The sequence below is a fragment of the Cydia amplana genome, chromosome Z (genome assembly GCF_948474715.1).
Source record: "Cydia amplana chromosome Z, ilCydAmpl1.1, whole genome shotgun sequence".
NCBI lineage: Eukaryota > Metazoa > Arthropoda > Insecta > Lepidoptera > Tortricidae > Cydia > Cydia amplana.
This window is the reverse complement of record NC_086096.1, coordinates 28,939,221-28,954,634: the sequence shown is the minus strand read 5'-3', so window position 1 is coordinate 28,954,634 and position 15,414 is coordinate 28,939,221. Positions and strand designations below refer to the sequence as shown.

Below are 15,414 nucleotides of genomic sequence, written 5' to 3'. Positions count from 1 at the left end.
TCCTAAAACAATACGATTACAATCGAATTTAAGTAACTTGTTCCTTCAAAACCCGCTTAAAATGAAAAAAGTTTAAAAACTCGTTTTACTGATTGGGATTGATTTTCATTATGCTGGTATCAATTTTGCGTCATTATAAAAATGTATATGACTTCTGTACGTCAATGACTTTTGATGTCAATTAATTGTAATCTTGTATTTATGTTAGAGAATATTATATGTTCATTTAAATATTACTCATCTATTAATACGTAATTCGTTTAATACCTAAAGACTTGCAGTGTCTACACCTACGTTCGTTCCGTCTATGTATGCGATTACGTAACGTGCTGTTCTGATAATCTTCAAGAATCAAGATAATTAATAACGGCAAGACCAGCATTTAGTACCAGCGAGTTTTGCGGATTTGGAGACCGAGATGAAGCTTACAGGCCAATATCGCTGCGGCCTGGCCTGCTTATTGTTATGTGTATAAATCGAATGTTATATTAATTTACTATAAAAAACAATGTTTTATTTCAATGACATTCTGTGCGTAGAGGTATGTATGTTTCGGTGATTATAAGAATTATGTCCACACAATAATCGTGCAAAGCAGAGACTGCATTATTTCTTTACGGTATAAGCGGTAAGGAAAAACTCATTGGTATCCTGGCTCGTACCAATGAGTTTTTCGGAACTTATGTACGAAATATCATTTGATATTTACCACTAGCTTTTCGGTGAAGGAGGAAACATCGTGAGGAAACCTGCATACTCGTAGTGCATACATTTGCGAAGAAATTCAAAGCTGTGTGTGAAGTCCCCAATCCGCATTGGGCTAGCGTTGAGATTATTGTCTATACAGGGTGGTCCAAACCGTGACGTCCAAAAATCGTGGGCTATCATAATGTACCCCATATGTATGTTAGCCGATTTTTCGTAGTTTTCAAGTTATGATTTTTTAAGCTTTTAACTTTTCCTATGTAGGTAATATTCTCCGACCGTCCATAGTCTGGGACCGGTCTGAAAACCAGCGCCGGGCACCTAGGCCCGGCACACGCTGAGACTGGAACCCTGTGCCTAATACAAAGATCTTCTCACTTTTGTTTTGTATATGATAACAACTGTTTTATTTTATTATGTAAGTAATTCTAACTCTATTTTATGTTCATGTATGTGGCAATAAACAATTCTTATTCTTATTCTTATTCCTATGAAATTCCGGGGTTCCCATACAGAGTGGCTGAAAAATAACTGCATTCCGTTGCCAGGGAGGTGTTGGGATTATACTGAGCAACTTTTACAACCTCCCTGGCAACGGAAATGCAGTTATTTTTTAGCCACTCTGTATGGGAACCCCGGAATTTCATATGAAAAGTTAAAAGTAAAAAAAAATCATAACTCGATAACTACGAAAAATCGGCTAACATACATGGGGTATATTCTGATAGCCCACGACGTGAGGAATCTAAAAAAAAATTTTTGGACGTCAAGGTTTGGACCACCCTGTATATAGGCTGAATTATTATTATTATTTATAGGCGGTACGGTACCGTTATTATTTATCAATACCGCTTCGTTTTGAAGGTACTATACCTGTTGAAATATAAAGTACGGTACCGGTATAAAATTGCAGCAGGTACAACAATTTTTTATAGGTGTACAGTCAGCTGCAGAGAAAAGGTACCACCCCTGCATACAATCTTCTATGCAGGGGTGACCTGCAGCTGACTGTACCTAAACCATCACTGACCGAGCGTAGGCGAAGGTCTCCGTTTCAGCTTGGGCAAAAATACTTTCGTTTGTTCGAATGTTCTCCTTTGCATATCACATTTCTCAAATATCTCGAGAAAATTTGTAAGCAGGTTCGGTAGTTGGATATAATTACTCGGTTTCTTTTTTTTTTATAAGTTCTAATAGGCAGAGATTGGCATAAAGGACTTAAGCGACAGTAGGGTCTGTGGTACTTAGACCATTGTGATTATTCGTAGTGTCCGACCGAAGATTCGGTTTCGGTTTCGGTTTCGGCCATAAAATCATGTTTCGGCCGTAGTTTCGGTTTCGGCCAAAAAACGGCCGAATCTTTCGGCCTGGCCGAAACATACGAAATAGTACTTCGTATTATGAAACTAAACTATGTGACAAAGACCAAAAGTTGGCGAGCAAGTAGGACAACAATATTTATATATACAGAAATTTGTGTTTCGGTCGGACACTAATTATTAGGTACTTACTGATTACGCTGCGCCGCGTGGAACGTGAGGTGCGTTGGGGTAAGTACATACAAATCATTCAAGAAAAAAATCCCTTTTAAGATCACTCGTGTGTCTGCCCCTAATAGACTAATTCAATTGAAATTTGGTACACATTTTTCACATATGACAAAGAGTCGGTGATCCAAAGATGGACTAGTAACGTAAATAAATAAACTTTTAACTTTGCGGCCATTTTTTTGTATCGTGTGATATATCAGATATTAAATTGTAAGATATTTACTAATAATAAGCATTGGTCACGTAAATTATTTTTAGTCTTTTTTTGCAAGTATGAATGATATAGAACATTATTTCAATTATTTTTAAAATTAAGCCTATCCAAAGGCGACTTGGAAGATGTGTCATGGGGATCTATATTCGTTGGGTGAAAAACAAGTTTTTTTGTCTAATTATCGTTTAAAACACAATCGATCGGCAATAACGCGGGCACATAAAACAAAAAACTTCTTTTTTCACTCATAAAACTCCTTAAACCTAATAAGAGCTAAACAAAAACAAGTGCGAGTCGGACTCGCATTCTAAGGGTTCCGTATATTAAGTCCGTCTCACGCTTGACTGCACATTTCTTATAGATTTTCCTGACATATATAGGTAAAGAACTACTTTGTGTATTTTTTTCAAAATTTTAGATCCAGTTGTTTCGGAGAAAGTGGGCGGAGAATGATCATTTTTTGCCTATTTTCATGAATAACTGCTGAACTATTAATCCTAAAATTATAAAAAAAGTTATGTTTGAGATTCTTACAATGAGCTCTTTTATTTGATATGTAACACTATATAGTTTAAAAAACATTTTTTAATTTTTTCATTTACCCCCCCCCCCCCCCCAAAAATGGCTACCGTATTTCAAATTCTCTAAAATACATTTTATTTACGTTACACGTCCATCTTTGGGTCACAAATTTACATTTGTGTGCCAAATTTACATATGTGTGCCAAATTTCAACTGAATTGGTCCAGTAGTTTCGGAGAAAATAGACTGTGACAGACGGACGGACAGACAGACAGACGCACGAAGAATTATATGTATATGCACTTATCCCAACGCACCTCTCGTTCTACGCTGCGCGGGGTTCATTGCCGCTCCTACCGCCGTAAGTGTAAGTACAACTACATCATCAAGGCTACGATCGAAGATAATCAGTTCAGCACTGAAATAATAGCGGTGGAATGCCAGTATAATATTTAATTATTTATTTTAATTTTATAAATTTAATAGCAAAATAAATAGCGAATATAGGATACTCGTACAAGTAAATCTGTAAAGATCTTAGGGGTACATCAGCCGACATATATTATTAAATTTTATTTTGTCGGCCTTAATTAAATTTCCACCCTGCCGAAACTTTATTTATTTAAATTTTTAATTGAATTGATTTTTCGCCTTATGAATAACCGTATAGAGTAGTAAATAACATTTTACATCTGACTTAATGACATCTGGGTTTATTCGGTTTAACTTTACAAAACGCGTATCTCGACAAAGCCATAATATGCAGAAAATAGTTAACAATCAAATGAATTAAATTAGAATTTAAATACGTCACGTGTGACATGAACAGACAAGGAGAGCAAGATTTAATGTATTGTTTCTCTTTCTTCTTTCAATGGAACGTTTTTACAGTTTCTGTTCCTCAAAAGAGGTCAGTGGTTAACACTAAACTCAAAACGCAATCTTAAAAAAACTTGATGGGTCAATGACCTGTCCCAGTAAAGTGAGGTAGTGTGCGTGAAGTGCGCTTGTGTGTGAAATGGGGTAAATTGACAGAATCTGAAAATTTACCCACCTCTACCGTCACCTTAAAGAAATATGGTCAAAACTATGTTTAATTATTTTTTGAAAAAAAAAATTTTTTTTTCTTTAAATTTCACCGATCTGTCTGACAAACGAAATAAGTTCCAATGGAAAGTATACAACTTGTACAATATAAATCAACTAGGTTGCCTATCTTTTTCCGGTCACTATTATGTGGTTATAGGGTTGCTTGCGAAAATCCGGTCACAAATAAGGTTTGCCAGGCTTTTAAATAAAATAAGAAGGGAAGACTTTTAGCGATAACTCATAAACGGCTTAACTTATCAAGTTCGCTTTAATTTTGTTTGAATGAGTTTATTAAGCACTATTTTTATGATTTTTTTCCATATTTTTTGGATCGATTTTTCAAAAGTTAGAAGGAATAACCGTTTTTTATTCTTTCTAAATTATTATTTCCGAATTGATTGACTTTATCAAAAAATGTTGTTTGCAAACTCCCATTTATTTTTAAAGACCTATCCGACGACACCCCACACTATAGGGTTAAAACGATAAAAAAAAATTACATAGGTACAAAACGCGAATGATTTAAATATATTTTGTCTATGCTAATTTTTGAAAATTTGAAAACTATGTTTAATGTGATATGGTGCGCAGATGATCAAACCGACTTAACAAACACTTGGGGTTAACAATCTCGACTTATAATGATGATAAGTAAATGGTGAATGTACCATCTAGCTTGAACATTATAAGTTGAGATTGTCAACTCCAAGTGTATGTCAAGTCGGTTTGATCATCTCCGCAGTGCTTAAGACACATGTTTTTAATATTGTTGATTTTAATTGGTGTTAATTTTCTTGAAATACAGTTTTTTATATAAATAATAAATAAATAAATAAATAAATAAATATTGGGGGACATCTTACACAGATCAACCTAGCCCCAAACTAAGCAAAGCTTGTACTATGGGTGATAGGCGACGATATACATACGTATATAGATAAATACATACTTATATACATAGAATATGTTCGATTTCATAAGTTTGTTTCATTACCGTTCACTGATAAAATTACCATCTCGGCCGAATTCATTACCAGCGCGTAGTTCATTACCAGTAGCCTTATTAAATGAAAAGTAATAACGTTACAAAGGTGCCTTTAGCAGAAAAATGTTAATAAATGAATCCACAAATTGACGAAACTCAAAAGTTTACCATTTAAAACAAAAATTACAAATCGAGAGAATCTCACCGATTTGCACGAAATGAGAGAATGACCCCTTAGTTAATTTGAAATGTTATCAATTGAATAATTTTCAGGTGTTCCCTTTGGCGCAATTCTACAACACCCTCCAAGGCACCCTATCTATTATAATGTCTAACGCGGTGTCGTTTCTGGCGGAAGCGCTGATCTCGGTTCAGCGCCTCGAGGCGTTCATGCTGTTTGGTACGTGGGGCTCAATGCCCCCGCATGCTGCACTTGCAAACTGCATGACTATACGTTTTACAAACGCTACATAACCTACTTCACACGAGTCCGAATTATAACTATGGCTCGATTTTTTATTTACAGAATTTTGGTACATGGTTTCAACAAGAACACGTAGTATATAGTTGATTTATTTTAAGATGACTGTTTAGGACTATGAGCTCTATATAGTCCTAAACGGACAGCTTAAAAAAAATCAACTATACCTTTATCGTTGGAATCCTTGTAGCCGATCAAACTACTGAGTGACCTAAAAATTCCTTCAAATTTGATTCAGTATTCAGGCATTTTTAAGTGATAACAATAGTTTGGCCTACTAAGGTTAGATTGTGTCGGTGTTTTTGCGTAGTAGCATAGAGAAATAAGTAAACTGTTGAAACTTCGCAACTTTGACATAATTATCATCTACTATACTATAGACTCAAGTTATATGTATGTATACTTAACGACACAAGTGTAATATCATAGCACCTGTTTTGAGCAGTAGACTGGTTTGGTGCAGCTCTTGAAACCACTGTTTTCGCAATTTCAGGAAATTGTCTATGTGTACTTACTCACGAGGAGGGTGCGAGGAGGTATCTATCGGAGGGTTGCATGGCATGCCGTATTAACATTAAAGCTTGCACGTTCTGGTTTCCGCAGGTTTTCCCGTTGGCACAAATGTTCAACACGCTCCAAGCGACATTTGCCATTACGATGCCGAACTCTCTTGCTCAGTCAATGGAAGCGTATGCCTCCATTCTTCGCATACAAGATATTTTACTAATGGGTATGAGACGTTATTAGTCTGACCAACTAAAGGTGGCAGTGAAATATGATGGCCAAAAACCTTGTACGGCTGTCGTTATCAGTTCGTAGATTATTCCAGTTATGATCTGACCTGCCTGCGGCCTGCCTCTGCTGATGTTCCAACTAAATCTATCTTTCCACTTTTTAATATACATATTTGTATCTTCCCTTAGTAACTATTTTTGCTTGCTTCCTTCCATTACCTAGTTCTCGCAGATATCCAGAATTTCATTTACTTAAAACTGTAATAATGTCACTGCCACTTGAGGTTGACCAGACAGTAGATGTCTACTGTAGCATTGTTATTGTAAAAAGTGTTGTAGTGTACAATTGTACATACGTGCCAATCCTCAGTCTTGTATCACCTTAAATTCAAACTTATTAATGTACATATTTAAACTGACTCTAACTGTTTGTTATTTGTTGGTAGGGGTTTGTGATGCCTATATATTTGTTTTTACTAAATGACTGGTTTCCGGTTTATGTATTGTGATCTAAATAATTTTAAGTGTAATACTTTGATGCATGTAGTATGATACCTGATAAATTATCTTGTGTACACTATTGTAACATGTGTATTTTATGACAGATGAACGCGAAGATCTTCGTAGTGTGCCTGACGTAGATATAGCCAAACTTGTACAGAGCGTGGAGCGCAAGAGAAACAATCTAAGCGAAGTGGACCTACGACCCAACACTTTCAAAAGGATAGACGAAGAGGGAATCTTTAATCCAGGTAATTACTCGTAATCTTCTTTTTAGTTTTCTTTAGTTTTTACTGGCTGAATGCGTATCTATTGAACTAAACTGTCATTCAATAGAACTTGCTAACTATGTCAGTGTGAGTGTGAGTCAGTGTCAATTTTAGTATGGCGGTTTGTTTACATAGTTAGCAAGTTCTATTGAATGACAGTTTAGGTCATGGTTAAGCTAACCTTATACGTAGACCGTAGTCCGTAGCAGTTTATGTTTTGTTTTATAGCAAACATTATTCGTAGTTGTGTGACGGCAATGTGTCGGGAGCTCGGGAGTTATGTCGCGTTTGAATAAAAATATATATAAAATCTCATAAACGGAATTATGAACACCTAAAAATGTTAATGTACGCAGGATTCGTGTGCAACGAGAAGAACCTGATGAGCGTGGTGCCGGCGGCCCCGGTGAGCCCCGACGTGGGCGTCCTGCTCCAGGACGTGTGCGCACAGTGGATCGAGGACGGGCCTGTCACGCTGCGCGGACTTAACTTCACAGTACCTAAGGGGAAACTTTGTGCCATCATTGGATCTGTCGGCTCAGGGAAGGTTTGTCTTTACACTTTACTATGATGAGCTATTCTTTACTAGTTGTAATCATGCTGACCTGGGATCGGGACATATATATCCACTCACAGGACCAAAAATGCTTTGGTTTACATGCGCCCTTACGGCTCGGCCACGACATTGAGCGACTGGCGACGGCGGCGGCGGCAACCATAGGTTGGAGCGGGACACAGCGTTCGGACTTTTCGTTCTCGCCTATGGTTGCCGCCGCCGCCGTCGCCGGTCGCGCAAAGTCGTGGGTGGGCCGGCCGGCCGTTACGTAGTCCCTAATTTCCTCCCTGATATTGACATTATAAAAAATGAATTTTGTATCAAGCAGAAACGTCTGCGAACCATGCTATGAAGCTTAGAAAGTATGTAAATTAAAAATGTACTGTCAGGGGTGAGACTTGAACTCACGACCTCTGGATCGCTAGCCCAGTGCTCTGCACACAACAAATACTAATTTATTATAGAAAATATTGTACACAGTTTGCATATTTATTTAGAGTTCCGTGTTGCAATTGCTGCTGAGCGAGCTCCGGTCGACGAGCGGCCGCATCCACCTGTCCGGGCCGCTCTCGTACGCGAGCCAGGAACCGTGGCTGTTTGTCGCCACTGTCCGACAGAACATCCTCTTTGGACTGCCTTATAATTCCAAAAAATACAAAGAAGTGAGTACCTATTATTTTTAATCGACTACTGCGAAGTAAACATGAAATCATTTAACAGTCTATCTTACTTAATACAATACGCATATCATTATTTCTTTAAAGGTAAGAAACGCTGATTTAGCATTATAGCTTAACTTAACCTAGCTGGGTAGCTTGAAAAATTGCCCCCATACTCCCTAGTTTAATTTAAAACGATATAATCTACATATAGCCAAACGACGTCTATAAGGATATAATTTAATAGCATGCAGAACTTTTCAACCCCCGGATTTGAACTATTATTGTAACTTAAGTTTGAATTTCTAACTATATTTTATGTTTATTTCAATGTTACTTTAATTTATTCGACTTGGTGTATTATGATAATATCATTTTTTATTATTATTTAACGTGTATGTTTTGTGTATACGGACAGTTGAGTCTGAAATAAAAGTTTTGAATGTGAATCTGAAAAATATTATTATAACCCCTTTCTTTATATTTAAGGTGGTGAGAGTATGCGCTCTGCAAAAAGATTTTCAACAATTCCCTCATGGAGACCAAACATTGGTCGGCGAAAGAGGCGCTTCACTTTCTGGTGGACAGCGGGCGCGCATTAACCTAGCAAGAGCAGTTTATAGACAGGTGAGCATCATTTAGACGTCTCAAACAATTGTGCAATGTTAACTTCAAAATTCGGGTAAATCTACATTCGACCCTCTCAGCAAATATCTACCCTATTACCTATTCTTAATAGTTACCTATTAATTAATACCAAAATCGCATAATCTAACAGTTGGATTTACCCGAGTTTGAAGTTAAGCGACTCAATTTTTGTTGTTATAAAAACATCATTGCGACAAGTGGGTTAGTACACCGTATTTGGCGAGCGGTCAAACCCAATAGGAATGATGGTGTAATTGTAAATGAACGGATATGCGGAGTGATTGATTGTGCGGCGGCGCGGCGGTTTCAGGCGGACATCTACCTGCTGGACGACCCGCTGTCGGCGGTGGACGCGCACGTGGGCCGGCAGCTATTCGACGAGTGCATCTGCGGCTACCTGCGCCACGCCACGCGCGTGCTCGTCACGCACCAACTCCACTACCTCAAGGATGCCGATTACATCATTATTATGAGCAATGTACGCCTGCATCATTTGCACACTGACTGCTTTATTGTTTTTTCATTCAATTAAAAAGTAAAGTACATGGTCTAAATAGAAAAATAACATTAAAAATTTCATTATCCGGTATTCCGATAGTATGTACCAAGAAATAACAAGCCAAGATAGTTTCACTTTATGAGTAAGTAGCTACGCTTGAATTGTATGGTATCATACTATTAAATTCAATTTCACTTTCTACTAACTACTTAACTTTGAACTAACACTTTCAATTTTACGACAAGTCAAATCATATTTTTGATGTTGTATTATATGTTACTATATCAATCGATCATCTCTATATTTTCAATCGACTTTCCCAATAAGTTTATACAAATAAGTAGGTGTATTAGGCGGTTATCACACTGGATGCGATTCGCACGTAGCTCTAATGTGCGAGTGGGATGTCGCTATAATACGCGCATAGCGTTGTCTCACTCAAACATCGGAGCGACGTGTGAATCGCATCGCTTATAGTTTTTCATAATAAAAATGCCTTACTTTTTTTGTACATAGGGCGCTGTAGAAGCAAAGGGAACTTACGCGGAGCTTATAAATTACGGAAAAGACTTCGCTAAACTTTTGAGTGCTACTCAAGAAGACGGTGAAAAAGTTGAAGAGAAGCCGAAACCGATGTCAAGACGAACATCAGCCAGAGTAAGTGCCAAAAACAGGAAAAAACAGCTAATTATCCGTCCCAAGCATCAATACCATTTTGACATGGCATGCATAATGTTAAAACTGGTGACACATTTTTTGGTTTCGTAGTTGTCGACAGCGCGCCGTCCATCATTGGCGGAGTCGACCGGGGGCGAAGTGCCGGCTCAGGAGATGGAGGAGGAGGAGCGCGAGTCGGGCTCGATGGGCTGGCACGTGTACGGCGCCTACCTGCGCGCCGGCGGCCGGGCGCCGCGCATACTGTTCATGCTGGTGCTGCTGATCGTCGGCCAACTCGCGGCCACACTCTGCGACTACTGGGTCACCTTCTGGTATCAATATGCTACCGATTCCGGCTATGTTCATATTTTATGTATCGTCGTCATTACTGTCTAATATTTTATTTTTATTCTCAGGACTAATGAAGTTACATTAAAAAAAGAAAGGCAATCCAACAGCACTATTAAGGAATACGATCGCAATTTGGAAGCGCCGGCTAACACATCGTTCTCTTTAACCAGCTACTTTTCTGGCATTGAGCTACAGTCAGGTTAGATTTTGTTTAACAATTTTGAAAAAAAAAACAGTATTGTAGTATTAACCTAACCTAAGTATGTGATAGTAAAGTTAAATAACAAAGTTCCATCTTCGGCACCCCTTATAAACAGTCGGTATTATTTACCTACATTGAATTAATAAACAAGTAGTAAACAAGTGATTCAAAGCGTATGTTGCATAGTTATTTATTTGTCACAAGTTTCAGATTTAGACATCCACGCGTACATCGGGCCGCTGGACACTGCACAGTACTTGTACGTTTATTCGGCTTTAATCGTGTGCTGCATCTTCTTCATCACGGCGCGCGCCTTCATGTTCTTCAAGGTGTGCATGACTGCCTCGCGCAACCTGCACAATGACATGTTCCACTCCATGCTGCGTGGCGTTATGCGCTTCTTCGATACCAACTCATCAGGTATTTACCACCATAACTGCCTTGATACTTAACCAATATTACTTAAGAAGGGACAGGACATGATCAAGTTCCACAGGTCTATATATAAATAAACCGCTCTATACTTATATTTTTTGTAAGGGATTATTCATTATTATTTTAGGTTACCTACGTAAAATCATGTAGAAGTTACAGGTCACATAAAGCCTAGGACTGTTATTACTTAAATTAAGTAGGTACCTAAGTGGGTTTACTGTACCTACTAAAGGTGTTCTGTAAAAGCTTAAATTAAATTTGTAAATGTCTTACTACTTAAGTACTTTCATTTTATTTCAGGTCGCATTTTGAACAGATTTTCGAAAGACATCGGTTCCTTAGATGAACTGCTGCCTCGGTTTCTATTGGAATGTATTCAGATCTACTTGGTGATGTTCAGTATCCTGGCTCTGAATGCGGCGGCGCTCGTTTGGACTCTACTACCAACTACAATTATTTTGCTCCTGTTTTACGTTATTCTACAGATATATCTGAAATCTGCGCAGTCCATTAAACGTCTAGAAGGAACTAGTAAGTGTTCTGTAGTATTTTTGGTACTCTGAAGATCACTCTGATATTTCTAGTGCTAGCAGTACCTAAGTATCACCCCAAATTATGTTTTGCTTGCTTGTTTTAATTACTTACTCGTCGATGTTTCTCTAGCACAAACTGCTGGTTATTCGTTTTTTAAACTTGCGTAAACCATTCTCGTTGCGTACTGAGGTAACTTTTATGTATTTCAGCGCGCAGTCCCGTGTTTTCGCATATGGCTGCCACATTGAACGGCATCAGCACTATACGTTCAGCAGGAGCACAGGAACGGCTAATAAAAGAATTCGATCGGTTCCAGGTAAAACTTACTACTTTTATCACTGAATAACAGAAACTAAAGTTTTGGCCTTGTCATTCGTGTTTAGAGTAGGTACTTATATTTGAATAACACCAACTTTGTTTCAGGACATTCACACTTCGACGTGGACCAGCTACCTGGCTAGTGGAGTCACTCTTGGTTTTTGGCTCGATTTCATTTGCGTAATATATTTAGCAATCGTCATCATCGCTTTCCTTGTTATTGATAGCAGTAAGTATCTAACTGAAGGATGATTACTAATGGAGTGTTCATATTCAAAGAGAAAATGATGTTGCTCGAATACTGGAGCTATTTTCAGTATTTTATTTTCTGTGACTAAACATTCTTACCTACATTGTTTATAAGCGTATATTTACGTACCTAATTGTTACTTCCGTGTTAAATGTTGGTTTGTTTGTGTTTAGAAACCATATTCTCCGGCAACGTGGGTTTGGCCATATCGCAGACACTGATTCTAACCGGAATGCTGCAGTTCGGTGTGCGTCAGACGGCCGAAGTTATTTCGCAAATGACGAGCGTTGAGAGAATATTGCAATACACGCACATAGAACGCGAGGCACTCTGGGAAAAAGGCGGTAGGTAGTCGCTGATTTTTATATTAGGTGTGTATTCTAGAGACAAGTGGACTAGAGGCAAGCGACTAACAATTTTATTGTTCCTGATACGATCATATTATACTTGTTGTCTTCTTTTTAATTTACATAGCAGTATAGGATATTACGGTACCATCGAGCTGATCTGATGATGGAGACATGAGGTGGCCATAGGAACTGTGATTAAACAACGCAACCTAACTGTATTTGGGGGTTTTAGAATTGTGGGTATTAGAGGGAAAAATACAGTTGGCGATAAAAGCTTTACCAAAAATGTTTTTTTTTTGCCAAAAACTTATTCTCTCTATCTGTCCACTATGTTTTGTTTTGCTTTGTACGTGTAATATAAATATTAATTTGAAATTCGCTTCCGTTACAGCGAAGGCAACTCCAAAGGGTTGGCCGTGGCGAGGCCGAGTCGAGTTCCGCAATGTCTTCATGAAGTACAACAATGAAGAACTGCCAATCCTTAAAAACCTCAACGTAGTAATAGAAAATGGATGGAAGGTAAACACTATTTATCTTTCATTAATTAATTATTTATTTGATTAAGAAATTTTTACCACCGACGTCTTCAGATACGAACATCGCCGATCGCAATGATGATTTCCGAAAGCAATACATCTTCCGAATGAGCCTTAATAAATAAGTACTTAACGTGCTTATATGATCCATCGGTTTCAAGGTTCCTAGGTTGATGGAAAAAGTAGTTGCCGAATAATTCTATTGGGAATTCGGGTATTTAAATAATAAGATAATGAGAATGACATAAGTCACTATTAAAGAATTACAACAGCGTGTATGTAAAGAAGCTTATTATTTTTTTAAGTGTACTGTACCTTCTCAATCAAGTGAATATGCGCGTGATTCAGGTCGGAGTTGTGGGGCGCACGGGGGCTGGCAAGTCCTCGCTCATCAGCTCGCTCTTCAGACTCGCCATCGTGGAGGGCGAGGTGCTTATCGACGACGTGGACACGGCTCACTTGGCTTTACAGGCAAGGTTCACTACGCTCGTCCATCAGACATCAATACAGTCCTATAATGCTGTTTTTGATTTATGGATACAATCAAATATTCACGAACTAAATATTAAGTACCTATAATAAACATTTATTCCTACAGGATTTACGATCCAAGATCTCCATCATACCTCAAGAACCAGTCCTCTTTTCTGCGACAGTCAGATACAATCTAGATCCGTTCAACAGTTATGATGATGAGGAGCTATGGCGGGCACTTGAAGCAGTAAGATTCATTTATATTTGCTAGGTATAAACCTTGCTCCTGTAGCACGTTCTTATTTTACAATTAATTTTATTCTCAGGTTGATTTGAAGTCAGCTGTACACTCATTGGACTTCAAAGTGTCAGAGGGCGGGTCGAATTTCTCGCTCGGACAGAGACAGCTGGTGTGCCTCGCTCGGGCCATTCTGCGAGGCAACCGCATCTTGGTGCTCGATGAGGCCACCGCTAATGTTGATCCTAAGTGAGTATAATATACCTACCCATTGATGTATTGGGCTCGTCTGTTCAATACAATTAAACTACTAGATACATACGAGAAATAACAGTACAAATCAAACTCGCGTAACAGCAGTAATAAATATAACCAAGGAGTGAATCCACCTACTCTAGGAATAGTAGGTACAGTCGGCCAAAAATGTGGTCTACCACCCTACGGTTGAGGTTCGTTTGAACGTCATGAGACAACGAGGTCGATTGTAATATTATGTCAGTGACAATTGTCAACCTTAGCGATCGTTAGATCTCTCAGAAACTTTTGTCAAAACTGGTAAACCACTTTCTTGGCCCACTGTACCTACTTAGGTCACAATTGTTGTAACACGGACATTACATATAACTCCACCAAACAATTGAAACCTATGACATATCAATGTCATTTCAAACATCGATCATCCGAGATACTAAGTACTTTTTGCATTTAGTAGCTAAACACTTAAATCAATGTGTAAACATGTCCTAACGCACGTGTACACGCTCGTAAGGGCCTTATCAGATAATAAAAATAAATGATTGATTATAAGCATGACCAGTAATATATGATAATTGTCAAGAGGGCGCTGTTATTCTCATGTATATTAGGGTGACAATTCAGTGTAGTATGAAAAAATTAGTTCCAGTGAAATTCCGCAACATGGCGCACCCTCAATAGATCCTGGTTCACCTATAACTTCAAAATGGAATTAATTAGAATACCGAAAAAATGCACCCTATAATTAAAGGAGTTTTAAAAAAACGCGATGTATATGGTCATCTAGTGTAACCTACCCACAATACAGGCTTTACCGCCGCCGCCGATATGTGTTTCAATTAACTAGGTAACTACATATTTTAACAATTCACAGGCCTTTGCTTTGACGCCTTGTATATAATTTTTGTAATAAAATAAGTAAATATTTTTTATCTATGAAGGTCATGAACTCTGATATCAAATAGGTATCGTGATTGTGAGTGTAATATTTTCAGGACGGACGAGTTTATTCAGGGAACCATTCGCAAGCGTTTCGCTGAGTGCACCGTGCTGACGGTGGCGCATCGACTCAACACGATCATGGACTCGGACCGCGTCATGGTGATGGACGCGGGCCGCCTGGTGGAGTTCGACCACCCTTACAAACTCCTCAGCAATCCCGAGGGCCACTTCACTAAAATGGTCAAAGAAACCAGTGACAAAATGTCAGAACAACTATTCCAGATTGCGAAGACCACATTCCTCAACAATGGAGGAGTTATAGAATAATAAGCGTGCCAGGTGTCATAAGTTGTTAAGTTTTTAATTATTTTTTAGAGTATCTACGTAATTTTTGAACTAAGTGATAGAAAGTTAAGATGTGGCATAAATAAGTATTAGGATCAGATGTACCAAGAGTTAT

General features: G+C 38.2%; 1 protein-coding gene across 1 annotated transcript in view; it reads left to right on the top strand.

The window, feature by feature from the left end:
* LOC134661513 (ATP-binding cassette subfamily C member 4) overlaps window positions 1–15,414 on the top strand; it is a 62,567-nt gene extending 47,153 nt beyond the window's left edge. Inside the window, exons 7-25 of the mRNA XM_063517631.1 lie at window positions 5,339–5,465; window positions 6,886–7,032; window positions 7,407–7,597; window positions 8,104–8,268; window positions 8,755–8,892; window positions 9,224–9,391; window positions 9,929–10,069; window positions 10,181–10,401; window positions 10,486–10,619; window positions 10,833–11,042; window positions 11,358–11,588; window positions 11,801–11,907; window positions 12,015–12,138; window positions 12,333–12,503; window positions 12,901–13,028; window positions 13,394–13,516; window positions 13,644–13,766; window positions 13,846–14,006; window positions 15,008–15,414. Coding sequence (XP_063373701.1) covers window positions 5,339–5,465; window positions 6,886–7,032; window positions 7,407–7,597; window positions 8,104–8,268; window positions 8,755–8,892; window positions 9,224–9,391; window positions 9,929–10,069; window positions 10,181–10,401; window positions 10,486–10,619; window positions 10,833–11,042; window positions 11,358–11,588; window positions 11,801–11,907; window positions 12,015–12,138; window positions 12,333–12,503; window positions 12,901–13,028; window positions 13,394–13,516; window positions 13,644–13,766; window positions 13,846–14,006; window positions 15,008–15,281 — 3,084 coding nt within the window. The 3' untranslated portion in view covers window positions 15,282–15,414. The remainder of the gene's footprint in view (window positions 1–5,338; window positions 5,466–6,885; window positions 7,033–7,406; window positions 7,598–8,103; window positions 8,269–8,754; window positions 8,893–9,223; window positions 9,392–9,928; window positions 10,070–10,180; window positions 10,402–10,485; window positions 10,620–10,832; window positions 11,043–11,357; window positions 11,589–11,800; window positions 11,908–12,014; window positions 12,139–12,332; window positions 12,504–12,900; window positions 13,029–13,393; window positions 13,517–13,643; window positions 13,767–13,845; window positions 14,007–15,007) is intronic.